Source organism: Acanthochromis polyacanthus, chromosome 14 (genome assembly GCF_021347895.1).
Source record: "Acanthochromis polyacanthus isolate Apoly-LR-REF ecotype Palm Island chromosome 14, KAUST_Apoly_ChrSc, whole genome shotgun sequence".
Taxonomy (NCBI): Eukaryota; Metazoa; Chordata; class Actinopteri; family Pomacentridae; genus Acanthochromis; species Acanthochromis polyacanthus.
This window is the reverse complement of record NC_067126.1, coordinates 39,558,612-39,582,647: the sequence shown is the minus strand read 5'-3', so window position 1 is coordinate 39,582,647 and position 24,036 is coordinate 39,558,612. Positions and strand designations below refer to the sequence as shown.

The following is a 24,036-nucleotide window of genomic DNA, read 5'->3' as shown; positions in this document are numbered from 1 at the left end:
AAACTTTAATATAAACTCTGGATATTTAAAATAATATCTGGGAAATTTTAGGCTGATGTGTCAAATACTATCAGAGATCTTTTAAACAAAACATGTAGAATGCTTAATAAAATGTTACGTTTCTTCAGTTATATTCATGTTTAAACCCGGAATGCTCAAGAACAGCTTCAAACAACATAGAAAATTTATTACAGAAACGGAAATAACAACAGAAGTTGGCCAGAGGGTCCAGCAGAGTCACAGACATTCAGAAAGCCTCCAGTTACTGAACTTTGTGCTGCATAGCAACAGCATGTCGTTTAACTGTTACACATTACAGGTAATAAAATACAGAAAAACTATCATATTTACACGTAAGCAACAAAACATTACCGTTTCACAATAAAATAGTTTCATTAGCATGACCTTCAAATGTTAAAAAAGCTCCTACAGGAAGATAAAAGCATTTTAAATCACATTCACGTACAGTACCTTCTGATGTGCCTCCTCTTCTTCTTCATGTCCTCTGTGGTTTACTTTGAAGTTTGGTTCACTTCTAATAAGAAATGAGGCCCTCCAGAGTTAGCTCACGTGGCCTTAAAGTGGTTTGAATGTAGAGAGACTCGGTGGCAGACCAGCTGCTGCTGAAAGCCCAGGAAGCCTTTTACTTCTTCTTGGGGTTCCACTGAGGCCTCCTGAGCAGAGGGTTTCTAGTCGTGCCGTCTCTGGGTTCAGCAGCCCAGACGGGAGATGAAGACGAAGGCTGCTCCTCTTCCTCTTGTGCTTCGTGATGATTATTTCTTAAGTTATCCACCGAGCCGCTGTCCTGATCATCAGAGGAGTTTATGTGACGGCGAGGAGCAGCGTGGGAGTCGCTGTAGGAGGAGTCTGTCCTGGACACGCCGTGATCCGTCCTCCCACCGTCACCCACAGCGTCCACAGAGGGAGCTTCTGTCAGGGTGTCCAGCCGGCGCAGAGGCATCATGGCTCTAGAGGAGGAGCGAGCGGGCCGGCTGGACCGAGAGCGCCGGGTCGGGTAGGCGACCTCTGACAAGGTTTCATGATCATCTGGGGCAGGTAATGTAATATTAGTAACATTAGAATTCATACAAATGCCTGTAAACAACACAGAGAGGACGGATGGAGGGGAATGTGGTCCAGCTTCAGTGACATGGAGCCAGAAACTTCTGCTGTGCGACATTTTTTAAAAGAATGTGATTTTATTTTGAAATTCCAGCAGCAATTCAATGACACCAAATGTGTCAGAATGAATTTTAGCGTGCAGGACATTAACATTTACTTTTTGATTTTATTCTTAGACTTTTTCTACTTATGTTTATATTTTTAGAACATATTTTTTTACCTGTATATGTTTTTGTACTACCTAAATTTGTAAGACTATAAACGGGAGCAACGCAAACATAAGCAACTTCCTCTCAATGATCAATAATGTATTTCTGATTCTAGTTTACTGTAACTTTGCTGACATTTACAAGGCTCAGGTTTGAGCTAATTACTTAGATGGTGAAATTACCCGTCTTCTCTATCTTAGTTTAGTGTGTTGACGTGATAATATCTGCTCATAAAACACAGGCTGATGTCATTCATTTTGCAGGTTCATTTTTGACCTCATGATGGCGCTACAGTAAATCACCAAAATTGTAAAAATTCATCCCGTGGAGAACTTAGCATAAGATAAATGTCATGCAACTGTATTTACTAATTCCTGAGATGTTTCACTCAAAGCTGGAATGACAACCTCACGGTGGAACAAGACAAAAAGTTCCAGGAACACAAAGTCTGTTTAACCAGGAAGTACTAAAACCTCTTTATCCACCGAGACCTGGCAAGAAGGCACACCCTTATAAGGTTACAAAAAAAAGAGAATCAAATGCTCAGACCTTCCTAGAAAACTCAGATAATTCACTAAAGTGTCAGACTCAGGTTTAAATGTTTTGCTACATAGTTTAAAAATCATACTTTTATCCAACTTTAAATCTTTACAATTTTGAAATAAAACAGGGAAAGTAGGTGTTATGGAGTTTTAAATATAATTTCAGAGGCTTACCTGTGTAGCTCAGCCTGCCAGGAGGAAATTTTAGATCCAGACTCTGTCCAGGAGGAAGGGAGAAGTATTTGTGTGACTTGGGCACCATCTGAGAATAAGAAGAAAACAGCAGAATTAAAACCTCATGTTTGGTTTGGAATGCTTTCATCTCAGTGTGGTCAGGAGATAACAAACCTGCTTCTCATAGGTACTTAATGCCTTCTAACAGAGATTCATGTAGGAACCAAACAGAATGTGCTTTAGGTGGCGTTTTCCTGCTCACCGTTGACTGAAAGCTGCCCGGTCGGAGGCTCCGTCGGATGCTGGCGTGGCGTCTGATCAGGATCTCTTTAGTCTGGCTGTCGTTGGGCAGCGCGTGCTTATTTGTGTACGCCACCGTCTAAATGCAGAAAACAAAAAGCTGCATTATACACACAAAATCACACTTCAGATGCACACTGAAAATTTAACCATTTTGACTCTTGTGCTGTAATTTTCAGTCTGTTCAGGTTGCATCACTTCACATTTTGTTAAATTCAGAAATAATTATTTTTTATCTTAAAACCCCTGATCACATATGTAATACATCCGTCTGAGGGGAAGGTGCATAACATAATATTTGTAAAAGAGATAAGTGTTTTCCCAATCCCCAAACCAACAGCCAGGATCTGAGAAGTTTAATTACTGTGTTTTTTAAAATTAAACAGACCATTCAATAGGCGATGCATTCAAACAAAAGACTGGATTCAAACTAAGGAGGCGATCTAGAACTCAAATGAAAAACTTCTCCAACAAAAACACAACTACTAGAAAAAGAAACCCAAGTCTGCCAAACACAATCACAGCTACACTAATCCACCACAGAAACGAGTCGTTTGCTGCTGTCAGCGACTCTCTCCATCCACTGCAGGCCGCCGTATTTTCAATCAATCAAAGTTTATTTCTACAGCACTTTACAGCAACAAAAAAGAAGCCAAAAGTGCGATAAAATAAAACAACACAATTTGGGTTTTCAGTCTGGACCAGGCATGAACTAACCGTGACGTCACCCGTTGGTTTCAACGCCGAGAAAATGAAGCCCGGATTTTGCTACTTCCTGGTCGCCGTTTTGGATTTTTTGGAGCCAGTGACGTAAAAAGCGTCATCAAACAGACTGGACCGGAGAGCAACTAGGGGCAGGATTGGCTGAGGACTCTCTTATCCCGCCCACATTTTACCGCAGAGGCTTCTGTTGCTGTCTATCAAGTATAGCCACGCCCCCTGGCTCCGCCAACTTTAAGGATTTATTTAAAATTCAGTATTGATTTATTTTAAGATCGGCCACCTGATCTCTCATTTTGACCATGAAAACTAACGGGGGAAAAAATCCTGAGCTGTAGAACATCAGTCTATCAAATTTTATTTTCTCCAAAAATGAATTGGGGTCTATGGAGAAAAAGCTTTTTGGAGCCAACCCTAGCGGACGGCGTGATATTGCAAGTTTTTGACACTTCCGGGTGGGCTTCATTTTGGAGCCAGATGCTACGTCCATCTTTATATACAGTCTATGGTCTGGACTAAGTCTGGTATTTTAAAGATGTGGGTGCAGTACAGCATTTTGTTCCTGCTGCTGTTCAGAAAGTTAAACACTCTCTGATGTATTCATGACTACAACTTTAATCCTAGCACCATCAACAGACTGAGATGCTTTGAGAGGAGACAGCATTCTTTAAAGCTCATATTACTCAACCAAAACTGGCCACGCCTGTTTGCTGCCACCTCTTCCACTCAACAAACCACCGTTTCCATCCTGCAGCTATTGGTTAGACCTAAAACAAAGACAGCCGCCTTTCCAGCACCCTGAAGGTCACCGCTGTTTTAAGGTCTCATGACATTAAAATGCTCCCGTTTATTTTGCAAAGCATCAGCGCTGTATTACAGTATTTTCATCATTTCTAGTGTCAACTAAATTAAAAAAACATCAAGGCAAGCTGTTGATAAATGTGATAAATTGAAAAGATTTTAACCAGGTCACATTTGACCAGTTTGGCTCCAAATAACATCACAGACAGCAGGTGGAAGCAGAGTTTGAGTGTGAAAGACACACCTGTAAATATACGACTTGAAAAGAGGGTCATTAAGATGATCAGACAAACTGTCAGTGAGAGCACATGCTGCCTATTGGTCTACACATTAAAGTGTCTCTGAAGGCCTTCCTAAAGGGTGACGTCATGCCACTAATGGAAAAGTACTGCCGACCGCAGTCTGAGGCTATGTAAAACAGCCAAACAGTCAAACAGCCAAACAGCAGCGGGTCGCAGTGCCGGGGTGCTCAGGTTTGAATAACACAGCCCTGTAAATATGTGACCAAATTAGAATTAACATTATGATGCTTTGATGATTACAGATTTATTTTGGTTCGTTAGATTTCTTTGTGTGCTGCATGTTTTCAAGCTTTTATCAGCCTTTCATGTAAAGGAGAGCAGCAGTATTACTTCACTGAAGAAGCTGGATAAATTGTAAAGTCACTGATCATAGAAGAAGCTGAACCATCCAGCTGGCAGAACAAACTGAAGTTCAGATTTCATACCCAGTGTACCTTACACTCATGTACAATGTCCACAAAACATTTAAAATGCAAATGAACAAAAGCTGGTGGCAGCGTTCTGTGTTTCCATAGAGGCTATAATCTTTACATACTGTTTGCTGTTTAGTGAAAACTACGACATCAGTCATTGAAGAAGTACTCTAAGGGGCCGTTTACACGAGGACCATCCTAACAGAAAACGCAAAAGTGGCGTCTTGTCATTTCACGTTTAGACGAGCGGTTTTGAAGGAAATCTGCGTATATACGGTGACTCTATAGTGTGTGGAATTCTATTGGATATGCATGCCAGGCAGCTGGGTGGCGCTGTGATAAAACTCCGCCATGTCTACGCGCATGCCTACTATCTCCCTTTTCGGATCTCCGCCGTGGTAAATGTTCAAGAATGGAATCTGTACAGATTCTGTACGTTTGTTGGTACGACTCCTGTAGTGTACATAGAGCTGCCAGAGCTGCTTGAAGGTACGAAGGATGGAAATAATCACACATCGTTGTTTACTTCCTTGTACCGGCCGGCAAACCAAAGCACCGGCGCACGTATGTGACGTAATCGCGTACGCGACGTGGTCAGATCTCGGCAAAGTTTTGCGTTTTGCTGTTTAGACGGAAACGTAACGGCGGAGAGTTTTCAACTTTTCCACTCTGGAGGCCGGTTTCAAATTTTTGCATTTTTAAGCCCCCAAAACGCCGTCCTCGTATAAATGATAGGGTGTTTTGTTGAAATATTTTGACGTTTTTACCTGCAAGCGTCCTTGTGTAAACGGCCCCCAAGTTAAAACACCAACAAATTAATGTAAAACACCTGTTTGTAGCATATACTAGTATATATGCAAGTTAAAGTGCTACAATCAAAACCCTACTTTTGTAAAAGTACACTTTAAAAGTATTAGCAGTAAAGTGTACTTTAAGTATTACAACAAAATAAACAACTGCTTTATACTCTAAGAACCCTGTGACTGATATATTCTTTTATGGCACGATTACAGTGTTGATATTTATGCATCAATGTACAGGAAGCAATCTAAAGCTGCAGCACTTTGAGGAGGAACTCATTTTAATTCTTATAATTTGGTGGTTCCCAACCTGAGGCTGAAATTTGAGACGATGTGAGATGGTTTATTGGACAGGAGAGAAGAAAGGCAGGCGTTTTCTACAAAAATCTGCAGTAATTTTTAGACTTTCCTCTCATTTTTAGTCAAATACTGGATCATTTTACCTCTTTGGGCATTGAACAGTCATTTAAATGAGACAATGTGGGAAATTTTGAGGGTAAAAGTTACTTTGGTGAAACTATTAACAGCATCTGAAACATGACGAGCTCCTCTGACTAGACGCTGTTTTTTTTTTTTTTTACAAGAGTTCGTCACAAAGAGGTGGTTTAATCTTTGACAGTACATAATATTTTAGAGGCTTTTTGGTTTTTATGTAAAATCACGTAAAAGTTCTTTATTTTCCTCTGAAATGGAGATAAGTATAAGGTGGGTAGGGTAAATGGCTCAAAACTGTACGTAAGGGCAGTCCATGAATTAATCTGTGGTTACTTTCTATCACTGTGATGCCTACAAAGAATTAAAAAAATTTAAAGGGAAAAAGCAGAATGGTGACCACACAGCAGCACATTCATCCTTCAGCTCACCCTTTGCCGGATCTTGTACATGTTCTTGGACAGGATGTCGTGCATGTTCCTCAGATCAGCAGCCAAGAACTTCTTCTTAGGTTTAGCAGAACTTTTCTTTTCCTCGCTGAAAACAAAACAAATGTGTTAGTTTCTCTCCTGTTGATCTGAACAGACAGCAAAGGGTTACACAGAGTCAGAATCAGGGTTTGGTACTAGAGAGAGACGATGGACGGAGCAGCACTGATGTCTCCAGACACCGTGTCCAGGATCTCCATGGCGTTCTGCAGCTCCAGCTTCTTGTACAGCGCCACGATGCTGGACTCAGCCCGGCTGTCTCTGATGAGGATCCTACGCAGGATGCGATTGTTGAACTTCATAAACCTGAGATTGACAGAGAAGAGATTCCACTGGTTCAGGCTGATGGTCTGTGTGAAACAGACGTCTGTAAACTCTGTGGTTCCATCCTGTCCTCAAAACCTGACACATATAGTGCAGAAAATGTCAAGATAAGGACACATTATTCTAAATGTTCCTATAGTCAACAAACCCCATAAAAAGACAAAAAAATAACACTTTGTGAATCTTTCAATATTTTCCTAACCTATCTGTGGAACCCAGTCCCATTCAATTCTGCTGAGATAGATCTAAAAAAAAAAAAAACAGGTCAAAATGTCTAAATTCACACTATTTTTTCATGTTTTCATGTGTACCATGAAAACATGAAAAAAGACAGTGAGCAATTTTCAGCCTTATTTATAATGCTAACATTTAAGTGTAATTTCAGGGTTGAATTCAAGGTGTAAACTTCAGTCAGACTCTGGGGCCGACCCACATTTATCTGAGTTGTTACAAAACTTACTGCACAATAAAAACACCCAAATGCATAATTTTGCACGTAATGGAAGATTTATCTTAATAAAACTGCCCTGACAGCTCTGATGGATTCATCCAGAGAAGCTTTATTGCAAATAACTGCACAAATGAACCTGAAATCTGTGTAGAAGAGCTGAACTGATGCATAGAAGAACACAAAACAGAATTTACCATCAAATCATGTGTTGATGGAGTTACCACCGATGTAACGTGTGGAAATGTTCACATCTCATTTCTAAAAAGCACTGATCTTTGCTGCTGAGGGTATTTATTAGAGTTAAGAAAAGAGTCTGACACAGTTAGCTGTGGAGAACAAACAGGACTTCAGCAGGTTATTAAGGTTTCTGCAAAATCCCACACTGAAGTTTTCCTTCACAAGCGGAAAAAAACTGAATGTAAATGTGACATGGTTCATATGAGGAGGAACATGCTTTGGACTACTGTATGTTATGCATGTTACTGCACTTTCCTGACGTGTAATCAGTAGGTCTGAGGTATTTTTATTCCTTTGTAGTTGGTGCCTGGATAATATCTCTGACCTAAAGGCATCAGCAGACACCTGGTATGTCCCCTGATGATAATCTGATATCTGCACTTCCTGCTTCTTTGTAAGGCAGGAAGTGCAGATGTAAAGTTTCAGATTATGTCTCATTCAGGCAAATATAAACAAATAATCACATCATTCATCTTGTAGAAGCAACAGTTTCTACAGCTCAAATGCATTCACTCATGAGGAATCTAAAACGGGTAGTTTAAGCAGCAGCATCTTCTATGTAGAGTTACGGGTCAAATCAAAGCCGTCAGCAGTTTGGTTGACGTCATACTCATGCCTTTTAACTCACGAATATTGTCAAATTTCTCAAGTACGATAAATGGTAGATATGATCGAGACACAATAAAAACGCTTTCTGGTGGAGAAACATAACACACACGAGTCATTCAATGAAAAGCTTGACAATTTCAGTGTCATCAGTTTTTAGTAACTCCAAAGCCACGTTTAAAGTGTCCCCACAGCGAGGTTAAACAAAAAAGCCCTCAGTTTATTAATATTAATAATAATAATAATAATAATATGCAGTCCTGCATTTAGCAAAGCAAATGCAAAAAGGTGGCAACAGAAATTCTTTAAAGAACGTTTTGAGACAGTCTTATTAATTTTGGGGAGTGAGGGAGGTTCTCTTAAAACACTGATGGCCTTAATGTCCATCTGAGCCCTACAGACTCTCCTCCTCTTTCTACTGCTGCTGTATATATGGTTTAGTATTAAATCACATGAATAGCACAACAGTCCAGATGACTGACATGGCGAGAAATGTTCTGATGTTTAGCTGCCTGATCAGCATCCTGCAGGATTATCCGAAAAGTGAGAAAAAACTATTAAAACCTAAAGTCACAGTTCCTTTTCATGTTAAATCAAACATTTTGCTGTCCTAACTGTTCCTGACAGCTGTGTACGATGAGTTCATGTTCCCAGCATGTTTTGACGGGTTAAATCAAATTTAAAGTGTTCTACAGTTGGAGACTTGAGGAACCCGTCTCACAACACATGACGAGTGTCAATAAAACCGGGAGGAGGAGAAGGAAGAGGGAAGAGAAAAAAAAGGAAGAGGGAAGAGGCCTGGGATACGAGGAGACATGAAGGCAGGCTAGATTAAAGCCTCAGATAACGTGAAATTAACCCTCGTGTCGTCCTGCGGGTCAAAACTGATCCGCTTCAAAGTTTGAAAATGTGGAAAAAATATATTTTCACAGTGAAACTTCTGATGTCCACATTTTCAATGTTTTTGGAAAATCTTTAAACATTTTTTGGTGTAAAAAAGGAAAAGTTAAAGATGTTTCTTAAGAACATTCACAAAAAAAATTAACCAAAATCCAGTGAAATTCGCTGGATTTTGGTTGATTTTATGTGAATGTTCTTAAAGAAAATATTAGAAGTTTTACTGATATATATATATATGTAATCACTTTAGATAATTTTATGATTTTTTGGAAGATTTTTACTCATTTTTGAAAATATTTACAAGAATCTTCTTGCCAAATTTGGGGGATTTTTTAAAATAAATTTTTTTATGAATTATTGGGGATTTCTTCCTGAAGGTTTTGCAAATTTTCAGATATTTGCAAAAATTTCTGCTGATTTTTTGCATTTTTTTCAGACAAGGAAACAATACTTTTGGTGGCCGTAAATGAGGACAACAGGAAGGTTAAATATAGCAATAAAAAAAATAAAAAAATCAGTATTTCTAAGCTTAGTATGCAAACATACAACACTCGGAGCGGTTAAATGTCACCGCGGTGCTGATTATGAGCATATTTATTTTGTCTGTATGTATTTTAAAACAATGTGCATCATACCAAACTAGTGTATTGGAGCATTCAGTATATTTCACATAACATATGTTCAAAATGAAAATGTTTTAACTTTACATTTGCTACCATTTGATTCTTCCTGTTAAGGAAGGTAGTTTATGGACAGAATTTTACAAACTGTATCTAATTAGAGATGTAAAATGTAAAAAAAAAAAAAAAAAAAGTGTAACTGACAAACAAAGGTATTGTTGTCAGTAACTACAACATAAACACTGACTGTATCATATATCACAGGGTTTGGCATACTGCAGTTAGTTTGACATAATTTACTGTTGTGTGTTCTGCTCACAGAAAGTAAACTCAAACTAAACAAAGTTGTCACAGAAGGTGGAAGTAATGTTAAATTTCTATTAGAACTGATGGTCAGAAATATATTTTGTGAAAAATTCTATGTGGAATTAAAAACAAAAGTATGCAGGCTTTAGTCACAACGAGCCACGGTGACTGCAGAGTGGACGTCTGAACTGTAGAGACAGCAGTGAAATATGTGTTTGTAAAGTCTGTCTGCGTAGCTTCTGCCTGCTGGTCTGTGTGTTTGGAGTTTACATTTTGACTCCTGTGTCTCTGTTTGTTCATGTGCCCTATGTTCTAGTGATATTCTGCTTGTTTTCAACAACATCAGAGCTGTGCTGTAATCTGAAACTTCCCTGCTGTTGCTGCTTTCTACCAGCAAACCACTGGATGCTTTCATTGTGAAGAAGAAATATAATGTGGCCAATGCTGGTTTTACAAACAGTCAGAGTTAGTGAACCAATTCATCTTTCTGTGTGGAGCAAACCAGCATGGCTCGACTCAGGACAATCAACCCCATGGTGGCAAATACCACAAAAATAGATACAATATTAGCATTTTAAGTAAACTCAGATAACAAAAAATTGCATTTCAAAGGTATAAGTGAGTCCATAACTGGAGGAGTACAGCAGACATAAAGATATACGATTACGTCAAGACCATGTGGTGGCGAGTAATTATGCATTTTATAATTAAATTATTGTATTTTAATGTGTTTAGAACAAAACTTCTGTTAAACTTCAAGCACTGAAACAACATCACAGGCATGGAAACTGATCAGAGAGTCAGATTAAGCAGAAACATTTCACAGCTTCAAGAAGAAAAACATCCGTGTTGCCGTTGAGGGCGGGAGCTGAACATGACACCAAAGTCTGATTATTGGTCGTCAACATTCCCACAAAGTCCCACCATGAACAATAGCACCGTCAGACAAAAGCTCAAAGGAGGAAACGGACAGCAGGGAAACTAAAACCTCCACTTCCACTTCAACTGCAGTTTTATCTCTTTAGTTTTGTTTGTAGAAGTAGTCGGACATGTGAAATTTACAGACTGCTCATGGGTGTAAGTTAGCGATATCTGTTAACTGACTGACTTTTTGTTGAGCAGAATTAGCCGACAGAAAGAGAAGAAAACTCCTTACTTGTCCTTCCAGTAGAAGTGGCTCCACTGTCCACAGAGATCCTCTATTCCTGCGATGGTGTGCTCCATCAGCTGAGGGTAAAGGTGGATTGTTAAACACTGTACAAGAAAGCTGCCGTCACTACATTGACCCCAGCAGCAGTGGGTGTCGTACCCTGCAGTGAATCTCCACGTTGATGGTGCCCAGGTTGCGGTTGGTTCTGCGGACGTTGATGAACTCAATCAGAGGTCGGATACTGATGCCCTGTAGAGAAAGAGAGATCACAGAGATTATTAATATTACAGCAATACGTATATTACGTTCCCTATTCGTGAAAAAAACAGTCAAACATTTGGTGAAATCTGCGGTACAAGAGTTAAGTTTCACTTGTCTTCCCTTTAATGGAATTATGAGCAGAGTTGGTAGAAATCTTGGCTCAGTACACAGTGTTAGCAATGCAAAATACAACCGATATATCATACTATAAATAATATTTCATATCTTAGCATTCCTTCTATAAGTGGACAGTACAGATGCATCAAAATACAAGATGCAAGGATTAGAGATTAAAAGCATCTCGAGGTCTTAATGCAGAAAATTTGCTCTTAAACCCGGTTGTTTAGGTGGACAAAGTCCTGCCTGTACGTCCTGATGAAACCTCAGACCGGTCTGACGTTTAGCTGGAATGCAAGAACATTAAATTCAAAACCCGCATGACTTCCAGGATAATGAAATCAGTTCTGATCTGTTCTTTACGTCATGTGGTGAGTCCAGAGCAGCAGGAAAATCCTGACAGAACACGAGCTGCTGATCTGTCTCAGGACTACCGGTTCTATCTGACTTCTGCAGCTGTTTTAAAACACCTACCTCCTCTGATCAGCCCCTGGCAGTTAAACGACATCGATCACGTTCTTATAATGCTGGGAAACCTTGGGTCCTGCATTCACAAAGGTGTTACATTCATGCCCAATACCTGCTGCAGACCAAACATGACATAAGTTCATGGAAAAACCAATCCCAGACTGAAGCATCCTGCCACACTGATCCAGTAGCAGCTGGATGAACAGATCAAAGTGCCAAATGCACTGGTTCAGGCTCCAAACTCCCCAGATTTCAATCCAATCAGCATCCATCACTCCAAAATCCACCCGCAAAGCTCTCACCTTCATGCCCTGAGACACAAAAGCTTCTTTTGGTGGCATAGTTTACCCTAATCAATGTCAGGCAACGTGTTCTGTCATCCTAATCCAAGTCAGAAAGACAAACCAGTCTCAGTGAGCAGCGATGCAAACACAACCACACAGACGTTTTCTTACCTGAAGAAAAACCGTGAAGAGGATGATAGCGATGGTGGCGGTGACGAACAGCTGCTTGCGGCCGATGTTGTCAGGAAGTGTGAAGGCCAAGGCGAACGAAATTGCCCCTCGCAGGCCTCCGTAGGCCAAACCAAACTGATCTTTCAGGTTGAATGGGATGGTGCGGAAAGGGTTAATGATCTGAGTCAGCACCAAGACACCTGGAGGGGGGGGCAGCAGAAATAAAAAAAAAAAGTTTAAAGTTTTATACGAACAATGAATCAAATGACCGAGAGAATTATGATCAAACTCTGCAGTTCCCCTCAACTAAAACAGGCTTTGTTCATGACTTTAGCCTCATTGTTTTGGTTTTCTGACCTGCAGCTTTACTAGTCTGATTCAGGTCAGTTTTCAGCTGCAGTAGAAAGATATTTTCAGCAAAAAAGAGCCCTAAGAAACAAAAATACACACCCGTACACTCAACAGCGGGCATATTAAGATGCCACACACAATTCATAGTTAAATATAGCATTTAGTTTGTTTAGCCAGGACTTAGTGAAGCCTAAACAGCTAGAAGGTGAGTGGATATATGTTTACAGCTCATTTTAAATTAACTCAATAAATGGGACTTTAAATTTTGCCTTTTTGTGTCTTGTATTTGTCATTTTGTGTCTCAATTTTGTCTTTTTTTTTTGTCTTGGTTTTTGTCTTGTTTTCGTCATTTTGTGTCTCGTTTTTTTTGTTTTTTTTGTTTCAGTTTTGTTGTTTCGTGACTTGTTTTTGTCGTTTCGTGTGTCGGTTTTGTCATTTTTTGTTTTGGTTTTTTTGTCATTTTGTGTCTCATTTTTGACATTTTGAGTCTTGATTTGATATTTCGTGTTTCGTTTTGTCCTTTCGTGTCTTGTTTCTGTTGTTTTGTGTGTCGGTTTTGTAATTTTTTGTCTCTGTTTTGTAATTTTTTTGTCATTTCGTGTCTCAATTTGTTATTTCGTGTCTCGAGTTTCTCATTTTTTGTCTCGCTTTTGTCACTTTGTGTCTTGGTTTTGTCATTTTGTGTCTCAGTTTTGTTATTCTGTGTCTCGGTTTTCTCATTTCACGTCCCGCTTTTATCGTTTTGTGTCTTGATTTTGTCATTTCGTGTCTCGTTTTTGTTATTTTGTGTCTCTGTTTTGTCGTTTCAGCTTTACGAGTTTGGTTCAGGTCAGTTTTTAGCCAAAAACGTTTAAAATGTGGACATGAGAAGTTTCACTGTGAAAATATCTATATTTTTCCACATTTTCAAACTTTAAAACGGGTCAATTTTGACCGGCAGGAGAACACGAGGGTTAAAACTGACCAGACAACCCCGTCCTCTGCTTACCCAGACCTCTCCAAACAAAAGCAAACAGCAGCGTGAAGAGGATGTAGCCCCAGTTCCACTCGTGCTCCGTTGTTATGGTGACGACTCCCAGGAAGAAGAAGATGAGGGTCTCTGAGATGGCGCCGAGCATCTTGACAACGTGTCTGATGGTTGTGCAGGAACGCTGGGAGACGTTTTCCTCCACGTAGTACTTCATGGTGAGGGCGCAGGTCACGATGCTGCATGTGGACACGGCAGGTGTTTCAGTAGCTGCGACTGTCTGCTGTTCAAATATTTGAACTTGTAAACTATTTTCAATCTACTCACGCCATGATGGACGAGATGGAAAAGAGCTCGGCGACCAGATAAGCCAGGTAGCTGTACATGAATATGAACAGCGGCTCGATTTCCCGAACCTTGGAGGTGAATCTCGTGGTGAAGGCGGCCACGAAGCCGAACAGGATGCCGAAGCCCATCCCACCGAGCCCCACCACGAAGAACCGCGCCACTCCCAGAAACACGTCCACGGGCTCCACCACCGGCATCTCCGCCACGAAGCTGAACATGTTGTACAGCACCTGCAAACAGGGACACATTTTTACACTTCGTTGGAGACGCATGCACAAACCCCCACACATCCCAGTCAGAGGTCATGGGTGGGGGCGGGGCTGTGGCCTGGAATGAGACTGTTGCAGATAAGAGTGATTTATTTCAATATTGACTCTGCACTGTTTGCAATTTGATTATCTCATTTCACTAAGCACTCTGCATGAGCCAAGGAGCCTTCATGAAGCAGCCGTTTACTCCTGTTGGACGCTACTGTGGACCATAAATTAAGTCGGCTTTCCTTTAAATCTCGCCTTAATGAGCACACTGGACTGCAAACATGCGTTAACATCAACTGACAGGTTTTTATGAGTACATTCAGATCCAAAGGCAAAGACAGGATACCATGAACAGAGCATATTCCAAATTACAAAAACACTGATTTATCCATTAACTGAAGCTGCTAACAAGTGTTGTTTGTGCAGTTATTAACTGGGTCAATCTATAACTGAGGGACTTCTGAAGTCCACGGGATATATCTGCATACAGTTTTATTAAAAGTAAAAAACTAATGTTTTTATCTTCATTATGATCATGTCTTTATAAATTCCATCATTATTTATTATGGAAACAATCACTTATTAATAAAAAATGACTGGATGTCACTAAAATATCAACTAAATAACGTCTGAATTTAACACCAACCACCTTCTAATGAGATAAACAATAATAAAATGAGCTGATTCACAAACAGTTTGGATTGGGTTCTTTTATTAAGGTGAGATAATCATGACATATTTCTTTTTTGGCAATATATCACATTTTATATGTAAAATAACAAATTAAATCCCTTCCCACTAAGTTCCCCGTTCCAAAAACACCTCTCCAGGAAGTGTGTTAATTCCAGATCACATGACCTGCTCCACATTTTGTGTCTCATTTTTGTCTTTTTATGTCCTGATTTTGTTGTTTCATGTCTCGGTTTCATCATTTTTTGAAAATTTGTGTCTCAATTTTGTCGTTTCGTGCCTCGGTTTTGTCGTTTCGTGCCTCGGTTTTGTCGTTTCGTGCCTCGGTTTTGTCGTTTCGTGCCTCGGTTTTCTTCCAACTTCAAATTGGGTGGTTTTGATAATTTTTTTTTTTTGCTATGAAGTTCTTAATTGAAGATTTTTGAAGAAATATTTCCGCTCAATCTTGTATTTGTGCCTGAGCAATGACATCATGTAGTCTGAGCTTGTCAGGTACAGATCTTGTATTTTCTCCAATCCATCCGGAGCCTGTTGCTTAAACAATAAAGATCTGATTTCCCCAAATCAGGGTCAGCCGTGATAAAGTAACTGGGTCTTTAGTATACCTTTTTACATCCTGTGGTGTTACTGTCCATGACACAAAAGGGTCACCACCCGTTTTAAGAGCAGGTTAGTGCAGGTGGGTGGGACGGTTGGTGTGTTTGAGGACAATAAAAGGAGGACGAGGTGGGGGGGAACTGAGCGTTTCCTCCTCCTCTACAACCAAATGTAACAGTGACCTCACAAACTGGTTTGGCAGCATCTGAGCAAACAGACCCTGAATGGTGCGTGGCTCTACACCGTGGACATATTTGCTTAATGTCTCCAACATTCTCTCAGATTCTTTTTTTTTCAGCTATCTGTTCAGAAATCCTGCCAGCGAGCAGACGATTCTCTCCCACACATTATGCTCTCATGCATGCATGTTAGCCAAGAGAAAAGAAATAACAAATTCTACAGTATCTGATGAAATCTGAGCTGAGCCTTTTGAGTGTGGAAGAATGGAAAAGCTGCAGAAAACACAATAGCGGACATCTATTGGTAGTTTTGAATCTCAAACAGAGCCTTAACTGGTAGGTGGGGCTACGCTGGCCTTCAGAATAAAATAAAGTGATTAGTAAATTAGTTTTTTAAGGTTATTTTATGTGGGTGCATCTTTGTAATTGGTTGCAATTAACTTTTATCTTGTCTTTGATTATCTGAGGGCCAATTAGTCCCTAAGAGTGCCCTTTATTCCATGTTAGTCCCTCAATACATCCAACAAGAGCAGTTTGTTTGGCACCTTCCCCTTGTTTTCATATCAAATATTAGCCCTGAGGCGTCCACGGAAGGCCAGCATGTCGCAGCAGGTAAAACACACTCTTAGGTGCTTATAATCTCCACAAATTCAAACATTTTGTCAATCCCTGCCAGCACCAACTCACCACAGTGACGGCGTCGTTGAAGAGGCACTCTCCGAACACCACGATGTAGAGCTGCTCGTTCACGTTCACGTCCTCAAACACGTTCAGCACGGCCACGGGGTCCACGGCCGAGATGATGCTGGCAAACAGCAGGTTCTCCTGCAGGTTGATGTCCTGCACGCCGAACGCCTCGATCTGGCAAATGGCAAACAGAGACATGCCGATGCCGACGCTGTTCCACAGAGTACCCACCACCGCAAACCACAGCACCTGTACAAACACACACAGCATCATCCCACTTCATCTGAGATAAATTCACTCAACACGAGACATTTCAGCAGATGGAGGGACTTGTTTTAAGACGACGCATCCTAAACATCTTGTCAAGTCAAACAATCTATAAATTATCTTGTTTTGAGTTTAATCTTACAAGAAACAAGGTTTATTTTACTTTTCTTACATTTTTCCAGCTGAGGTGTTATTAGCAGAAGCTGCACAATCTGGATTTAAGAAACAAACTTCACTTGACTCAAGTAAATGTGTTTTATTGGAGAATCACCAATCAGTTCATATTGTAAAGTTTGCTAATGTGTTGCTGTAAAGCCAGAAATAAATAGATGATTTCAATACTAGACTTTCTGACATGGTGTAGAGTTATTTATAAATGAGGGAGGAACAACCATGGTCATATTTACAACTAATGTGTCTTTAACCAACTGTATGCGGACGGATACCTTAAAATGCTTAAATCGTGCTTTTTATTCTTATTTCATGGACAAGGTGGTCTTAAATCTGAGTCATGTCACTGTTACACAACCTAAACTAAGTAAAATACACCTTAAAGTTTGTCCTCCACAAAGCAAATGTCTACTTTTGAATGAAAAACACCTGCTTGGCTCAAACACAACCCCTCCAAATGCTGTCAAAACACGACTAAATATTAGGATTTTAGCTAACAATGAGAAGACGCATCTCAAAATTATTCAGTTAATCTTTGTCGTCTTATTTTAAGTACCAGGTGGTCTTAAATCTAGAGAAGTGCCGCTGTAATACAACTCAAAATAAGTTTAATACGTCTCAAGTTAGGAGGTTACATGAAAGCAAAAATCACTATTATTTTTTAGAATGTCTGGCTTATTTTAGGACACCTAAGTTTGACAATCCTGGTAAAATAGAGCTTAAAATACATTTTTCCAGCTAATGGTAAGATTTCAGTATTCTAAATATCAGATCTTATTTCAAGAAATCTTACCAAGCCATTTTTCACTTGTTCTACTGGCAGATTTTTTTCACTTATTTCAAGGTAAAGTTCCCTGAAACTAGTTTTTTTCTCTCGTTTCTTTTGAAAAGGGCATTTTTCCAGTGAAAATGTGAAACATCTTTGAATCAGAGCATGACTCGGCACATATTCCAGCTGATTTTTAACACACCGTGCCAATGTTCTCAAAGAAAGGCCTGGTGGGCATGAAGTAGCCGGAGTCGAGGACGATGGGGGGCAGCATGTAGAGGAAGAAGACGTTGCTGGTGAGCACGGCGGGGGGCTCCTCGTGGACGGAGTGCATGATGGCACCCACTATCAGACCGATGCTGATGAGGAGGCACGACTCCGGCACCCAGATGGTGATCTTATGGTACACATGGAAACCTGAGAAGACAAAGAAAGATTCAAAAACAGCAAGAGAAAAGCTGAAAAAGGAGCCTGCATGCATCACCCTTAAAAGAGCCACACCTATTACTGAACAATGTAATCACCAGGTTTGAACTTATCTTTCTGTTACTCACCAATTTTGGCGAATGAAGCCAGCAGCATCCACAGAGTGATCTCAAAGGGGATCTGTATTCTTGGATAGTTCATAGTAAACACTGGTAAATTAGCTTTCTCAGCCTCTGGATAGGCCTGGGGTCCATTATCAGGCTTAATAGGGGGAACAATAGTAACAACTCCGGTAGGTTTAGGAGGGACTTCACCTCTGCAGACACACAGGAGACTAAAACCTGAGCAAATAACGAGCAAAGCTGCTGCTCCTCTGGAAATGCATAACTCCATGGCGCACAAACATCAGACACAGTGATCCAAACCGATGAAGATCCGCGTCGGTAGTCGGTAAGGTCCAGTCACTCCATCCAACAAACAAACAAGCAGAACTTTAAAATCTGTCCAGGTGAGAACAAACTCAGCTTCTCTTCAGAAACGCTAACTTTGCGTCCTCATCTTCACGGAATCTGGCGCCATAATCTTCGGAGCACATAAACAGCTGATCCGGATGAGTCTCCTCCAACTTCAGCTCACCTGTGGTTCACCTGTGGCGCGTCCGTGAGTTCCGATACTGGCTGGGCGCGGCCCCGAGCCCCGCTCTGATTGGGCGTCACCTGCAGCAGATAAAAAGGTGGAACAAGGTGTTTGTGCGCCATTCAGGGGAAACTGTGGAGTTTCGGTGACACCAAACGACAAACAACTCCAGTTTCAACTCCGTTTTCGTTTCCTTGAAGTGTCCAAACAGTGATTAATGTCCTTATTATTTCAGATTTATTTTTATTTTAGAAATTGATCAACAAGCTGTCACCCTCCTTTGCCTGTTTCGGTATTTTATACTAATTTATTTTGCTTTATTAATTGATTTCAAAAGTTTAATCCTGTATTGATGTTTGCACATAAACACTTTGGTCAGCTCAGTCTGGTTTTAATAAATGTTATGTGATATATAAATAAATGAGGCTGATTGCAGACTCTGGTCATAACAGAGCAAATGACTAAAATGTGAAAATAAATGTGGCATATCTAATGAATCTGGCTCATATGTAATAGTTTCTTTCCTTAAGATGCAGTCCTGTCAAACCAACATAAAAAAGTGAATATTGCAGGTATTTTTCAGCTTTACTGGACAGATGGTTAAATCTGTCCTTCTTTCATTCATTCTGTTTTCAAAACTGAAGCCAAATCACACAGAGACAGAGATGAAAGTGATATACAACATGTTTTTGTGTTTTTTGAATAAATAATTCAACATCTCTTGAGATACAGGATCTCAGCTGCAGTGAGGAGTTTATTCTACACTAAAAACACACAAGACCTCATGAAACGTGTTCCATTAACAGTATGAGTAAGGACAGACTGGGAGAGTCGGTCAGAATCATTATTTTGGACGTGCCCAGCAGGGGAATGCATTAAATGTGGATGCTCTGCTCATGTTTTGCCCCTCGGCTTCCATCACATCTGGATTTGTGGAGTCGACGTCGCTGTGCGCTGCAGCTGGAGAGGATGGCTGACCTCCAGAACACCAGAAGCCTTCTTTCCTCCTGTTCCACATCAGAAATTAAAAATAAAATACTGCCAGAAGAACAGCAAAACAAACTGAACCAGCAGCAACAAGACACTTTCAGCAGTGAACCCAGAGAAACTTCTTTCTTCTTCACTTCACTTGGCAACCTAAAGGGTGCAAGTAGACACTGAGATAATGGTTGTTTCCTCCTGACTGGATCGTTGGCTATCAGATGTACATCTGCCAAATTAAACTGCAGAATCTAATCCTATTGATGAAGTTTATCAGCACTGATTGTGTGTCTTTACCTGCTGATTTCTGTCTGTGATGACTGACTCTTTGGTAAGAAGCTTGACGCCACATGTTATCTCCCACCATCACTGCCTCCCAGTCACATGGTTGGAGTTCTTCAAGGGGTTTCCAGATGAATCTGAGGGGGAACAGCAAAGTCTTGCTTCTTTACTTTTCATGACTTTGCTTTAATCTTTGGTTTATGTGTACGTTATCGAATACTTGTTCAGACATCTAACAAATGCTTCAGTTAATCAGTTAGTTCCACTAATAATTGAAATAAACAGAACCGGTGCACATGACCGCTCCAAAGTTTGATGAAAATTCTAATTTGATGATTCAGATAAAACTTTAAAGTTTCAAACAATTTGGGTAGAAATAATATCAGCAGCTGCTGCTTCAACTTCATGTGTCATTTAAACTCATATTTGTGTTTTGTTTTTAAGATTGCTGTTCAAAAGTGTACATTAAAAAAAGAAGGTTTGACAGATTTGTTTTTGGATAAATTAATTTCCTAAAAGCTACGACATGAATAAAAATACAAAAAAGCTCCAGAAGAAAAACTACAGAAGAAATTTAACTGGAGTAACATCATTTTTAATACGTTGGTCAACTTCTTTTCATTGTTATTATTATGAGTTTTAAGGACATAACATTAAAATATATGTATTTATATTTTAAATAATGTAAAATAGCAGCTAGCTAACACCTTTTTTACACAAGTGATCAACTTTAAAAGGTTTGTACAAAATAAAACGCATAAAATTTGAAAACATTTCAATCTCGTGAAAATATTAGCTGGAGCAAAGTCTTTTTAATGATTAATCAACTTTAGAATGTCTGTTTATTTTACCGATCATACAATAAATTGCAATTAAAAGTACATTTGCTTTTAGAGTAAAAGTTAATTCCCCAAACTCAGAGTTTGTTGGTTGAACATAAATTTAATAGTTGTCAAAATAAAATATTAGATTTTATATTGTTAATATACAAAATATTGTTGCAAGCTGTTGCTCTATTTATTGTTGATGTTGAGTACAAACATTTTAAGTTCTGCTGTGATTTGAGCCAAGCTTTTCAGTTAGTGTGCCAACTTTTTTTTTATTTTGCTCACTCAAAATTTGGACTTCAAAATGACACCGTACTTCTTTAAACATTTGAATTGAAAAGTCAAAATTCACAAGTTGTTTCCCAAAGTTTAGGGTTTCTTCAGCACTTTCCTTTCTTTTTTTAATCTCCTCACTTTTCATCTGTTTTGTTGTTTTTGCTCCATTTCCAGGTAATCTGTCCTCTGGGTGTCTCCCTCCATCCACCCTCCACCTACATGTGTGTTTGTATTAGTCACTGTCTACACATCAGACCCGCGGCGCCCCCCAGTGGCTGTAGGAGGCTCTGCACCCAGTGGAGGCTTCATTACGTCTGGATGTGTCAGAGGGAGTCAGGGCGAGTCTGACTGCAGGCATCGTCGATGGAAGCAGGATGCGCATCATTATGAGGAGAAACCATCGCTGCTTTTTTCCAAACGGTACGAGAATTTTTTAAAAAAAATCTTAATCCTGCATTTTCTACATTTGACATCTCCTCATGTGGCGGTTTGTCGAGGTTTTGGGATAAATGCTGGCAGAAAGCGATGAGCAGCAGCTCGCAGCAGGATCAGAATGAGACGTGTTTACAGCCAAATGTCGCCGTTTGGTTCTTATTCGTGGCTTTTTTTAAATAATAATTGTGTTTAACAAAGTGTCCATCTTGCAGCAGCATCACTGAACACCATGACGCAATATTTGTTATTATGAGAGAATCCGCTTCCGTCCACACTCAGCTGTAACGCTAATATCATCTCCTAATGCTGCCAGAAATAGACTTCACTGGGAACCTTTGGCCTCTCTTTATTTACTCCGTTTATTTCAGCCAATCCGGTGAAAACAGACGCTGACACCCAGTTTTCTGCAGGTTCACTGAAGCCCAGGAGACTGTGGATGTGGGATTATGTAGAACATGTTGGATTTTAGTGTTTTCTTTAATATCCAGAGCAGGATATGCTGCTTTAAGCAACGTGTCACGCCATTGCAGGCCTCCTGATGCTGCCAACAGAGCGTAAAGGATTACATTTGATCTGTTGAATCACTGTTTTCATAACCGACAGAGTTCTTCTGTGATCCACTTTTGTCTCTGACTTGCATTTGTGTGGGTTTGTACTGAGGAAACTGAACAAATTATTAGTTTCTGTTGAGTTACTGCTCCTCTTGGTACCAGAATCATAATCAGGTTTGTTTCTGAGTGTCAGTCTCTACAGAGGCTCTGTTTCAACCTCCTCTCTGCTTTAGTGAGTGTGGATTAAATGTTGTCCTCCTGAGAGTGAAGTCGTTTGCATTTTCTCCTCCTCCTCCAATCAGTCACATCAGAAAGCAGTTTATGACTCAGTCTGGGAGCTGGTTAACAATGCATCCATGTGTCCATGGTTACGACAGACGTGCACACGCCACGTAGGCCACCGTAGCTCAGGCAGGTCGGACAGAATCACAATCAATACAGTGAAACGGAGAAGAACACCGGGGTTACAGGGGGACGCGGGGAAGGGAGGAGGCTGGAGGAAAAAAAGGAAAAGGACGATGACAGAGCAGAAGAAGAAGAAGAAGAAGAAGAAGAAGGGGGGGACACGAGGCGTCTGTGGGAGATTTAAAGGGATGAGTTGAAGCACTGCAGTGCAGCCGGAGCTGACAGCATCTGCAGGGGTCCAGCTGTCAGCAAACTGGGTCATTTTCTCTCCAGACCGTCCATCCCACAGGACCGAGGACCACCTGAACCTCCTGCTGCACTTCATTCCTCTTCCTTCCCTGGTGCACATCTCATTTTTCTTCTTACCTTAAAGCTAGAAAAGCAGAACCAAGTCCCAGGGTGAGGTTTTATTGTGTGGTTGCAGTCAGAGGTCACCTGCAGGGCAGCGGCTGGAAGCTGCTCAGGATTTAGTGACGCTTCAACAGTCTGATTGTTTTCTGTCGCTGGGCTTGAACCTTGAAATCTGTAAAAAAAAAGTGAATTTATCAGACAGTTGAAAGGAATGAACCTGCAGCTAGTTTGAATATTGATTAATTGTTATTTTACCTTAACACTTTGTGAAAGGAAAAAGATATTTTGTCTTTTAATTTTACATCCCGACCTTCTCCAGATCTTTCTGCATGGAGTTTGCATGTTCTCCCTGTGCATGCGTGGCTTTTCTCCAGGTTCTCCAGCTTCCTCTCACAGTCTAGAAACATTCTGAAGGTAATTGGTGATTCTAAACTGTCTGGATGGATGATTAGTCCTTTATTTAAACCACTAAACATATATTGGCAGGCTTACAGCATCGGCTAATATTGGTCCATCACAGATTAATCAACATCAATTTACAGGTCAATTGAAAGTTTTTGCTTTCCTGAATATATTTCAGAAAAAGATTCTTGGGGTAATTTCAGAATGTGTCATCACATAGTTTGTCCAGCAGAGCAGCTCCAACCCCGCTATTTCCTCTCATCTCAGCCTGTCTGCAGCACATGTAGCAGAGCACGCATCATGAGTCCATCCATCCATCCATCCTCTATACACCACTTTATCCTCACTAGGGTCATGGGGGGTGCTGGAGTCTATCCCAGCTGACTCGGGTGAAGGCAGGGGACACCCTGGACAGGTCACCAGTCTGTCACAGGGCTACATATACAGACACACAATCACACTCACATTCACACCTACGGACAATTTAGAGTAACCAATTAACCTCAGCATGTTTTTGGACTGTGGGAGGAAGCCGGAGTACCCGGAGAAAACCCACGCATGCACAGGGAGAACATGCAAACTCCATGCAGAAAGATCCCAGGCCCAGGCCGGGATTTGAACCGGGGATCTTCTTGCTGTAAGGCGAAAGTACTAACCACTACTCCACTGTGCAGCCCAGTTTGTGAAACAGATAGCTGGAAATTTATTTAACGGGGATTCTATCCCTTTCCCTCTTCAATATAATTCTAACATATAAACAGCATTGTGATGTATCAGTATCAGAGTTAATCTAATCTTAAAACTAATTTCAACCCCAAAAATCCTTCAGTCAAGCTAGAAGGAAGACTTAAACAATTTTAAAGGCTCCAGTGATCAGCTGTTCAATGAGGACATTATGTCTGCACAACTTCTGCTGCAGGAGCTCAGTTTCCTTCAAGCAGACTGCATGGCGCTGATGACTGTCACACAGATGAGATGGAGAT

At 40.4% G+C, this 24,036-nt stretch overlaps 3 protein-coding genes across 4 annotated transcripts in view; 1 reads left to right on the top strand and 2 right to left on the bottom strand.

Moving 5' to 3' along the window:
* Nucleotides 1–24,036, bottom strand: part of LOC110959998 (cytochrome c oxidase assembly factor 5) — a 523,208-nt gene that overhangs the window by 463,118 nt on the left and 36,054 nt on the right. The gene's annotated exons all lie outside the window — the stretch shown is intronic.
* slc9a2 (solute carrier family 9 member 2) lies at nucleotides 173–18,300 on the bottom strand. The gene is made up of 13 exons (XM_022210935.2): nucleotides 18,036–18,300; nucleotides 17,684–17,898; nucleotides 16,275–16,523; nucleotides 13,844–14,094; nucleotides 13,538–13,755; nucleotides 12,199–12,398; nucleotides 11,057–11,146; nucleotides 10,904–10,974; nucleotides 6,442–6,609; nucleotides 6,247–6,352; nucleotides 2,310–2,426; nucleotides 2,048–2,135; nucleotides 173–1,047 (listed from the first exon to the last, which is right to left on the bottom strand). The coding sequence occupies exons 1-13, from the start codon at nucleotides 18,298–18,300 to the stop codon at nucleotides 644–646; spliced, it is 2,442 nt and encodes an 813-aa protein (XP_022066627.2). The 3' UTR covers nucleotides 173–643.
* The window catches only part of inpp4aa (inositol polyphosphate-4-phosphatase type I Aa), a 30,697-nt gene continuing 27,850 nt past the window's right edge, over nucleotides 21,190–24,036 (top strand). The window contains exon 1 of the mRNA XM_022210930.2: nucleotides 21,190–21,329. The gene's annotated coding sequence lies outside the window, so the exon portion shown is untranslated. The remainder of the gene's footprint in view (nucleotides 21,330–24,036) is intronic.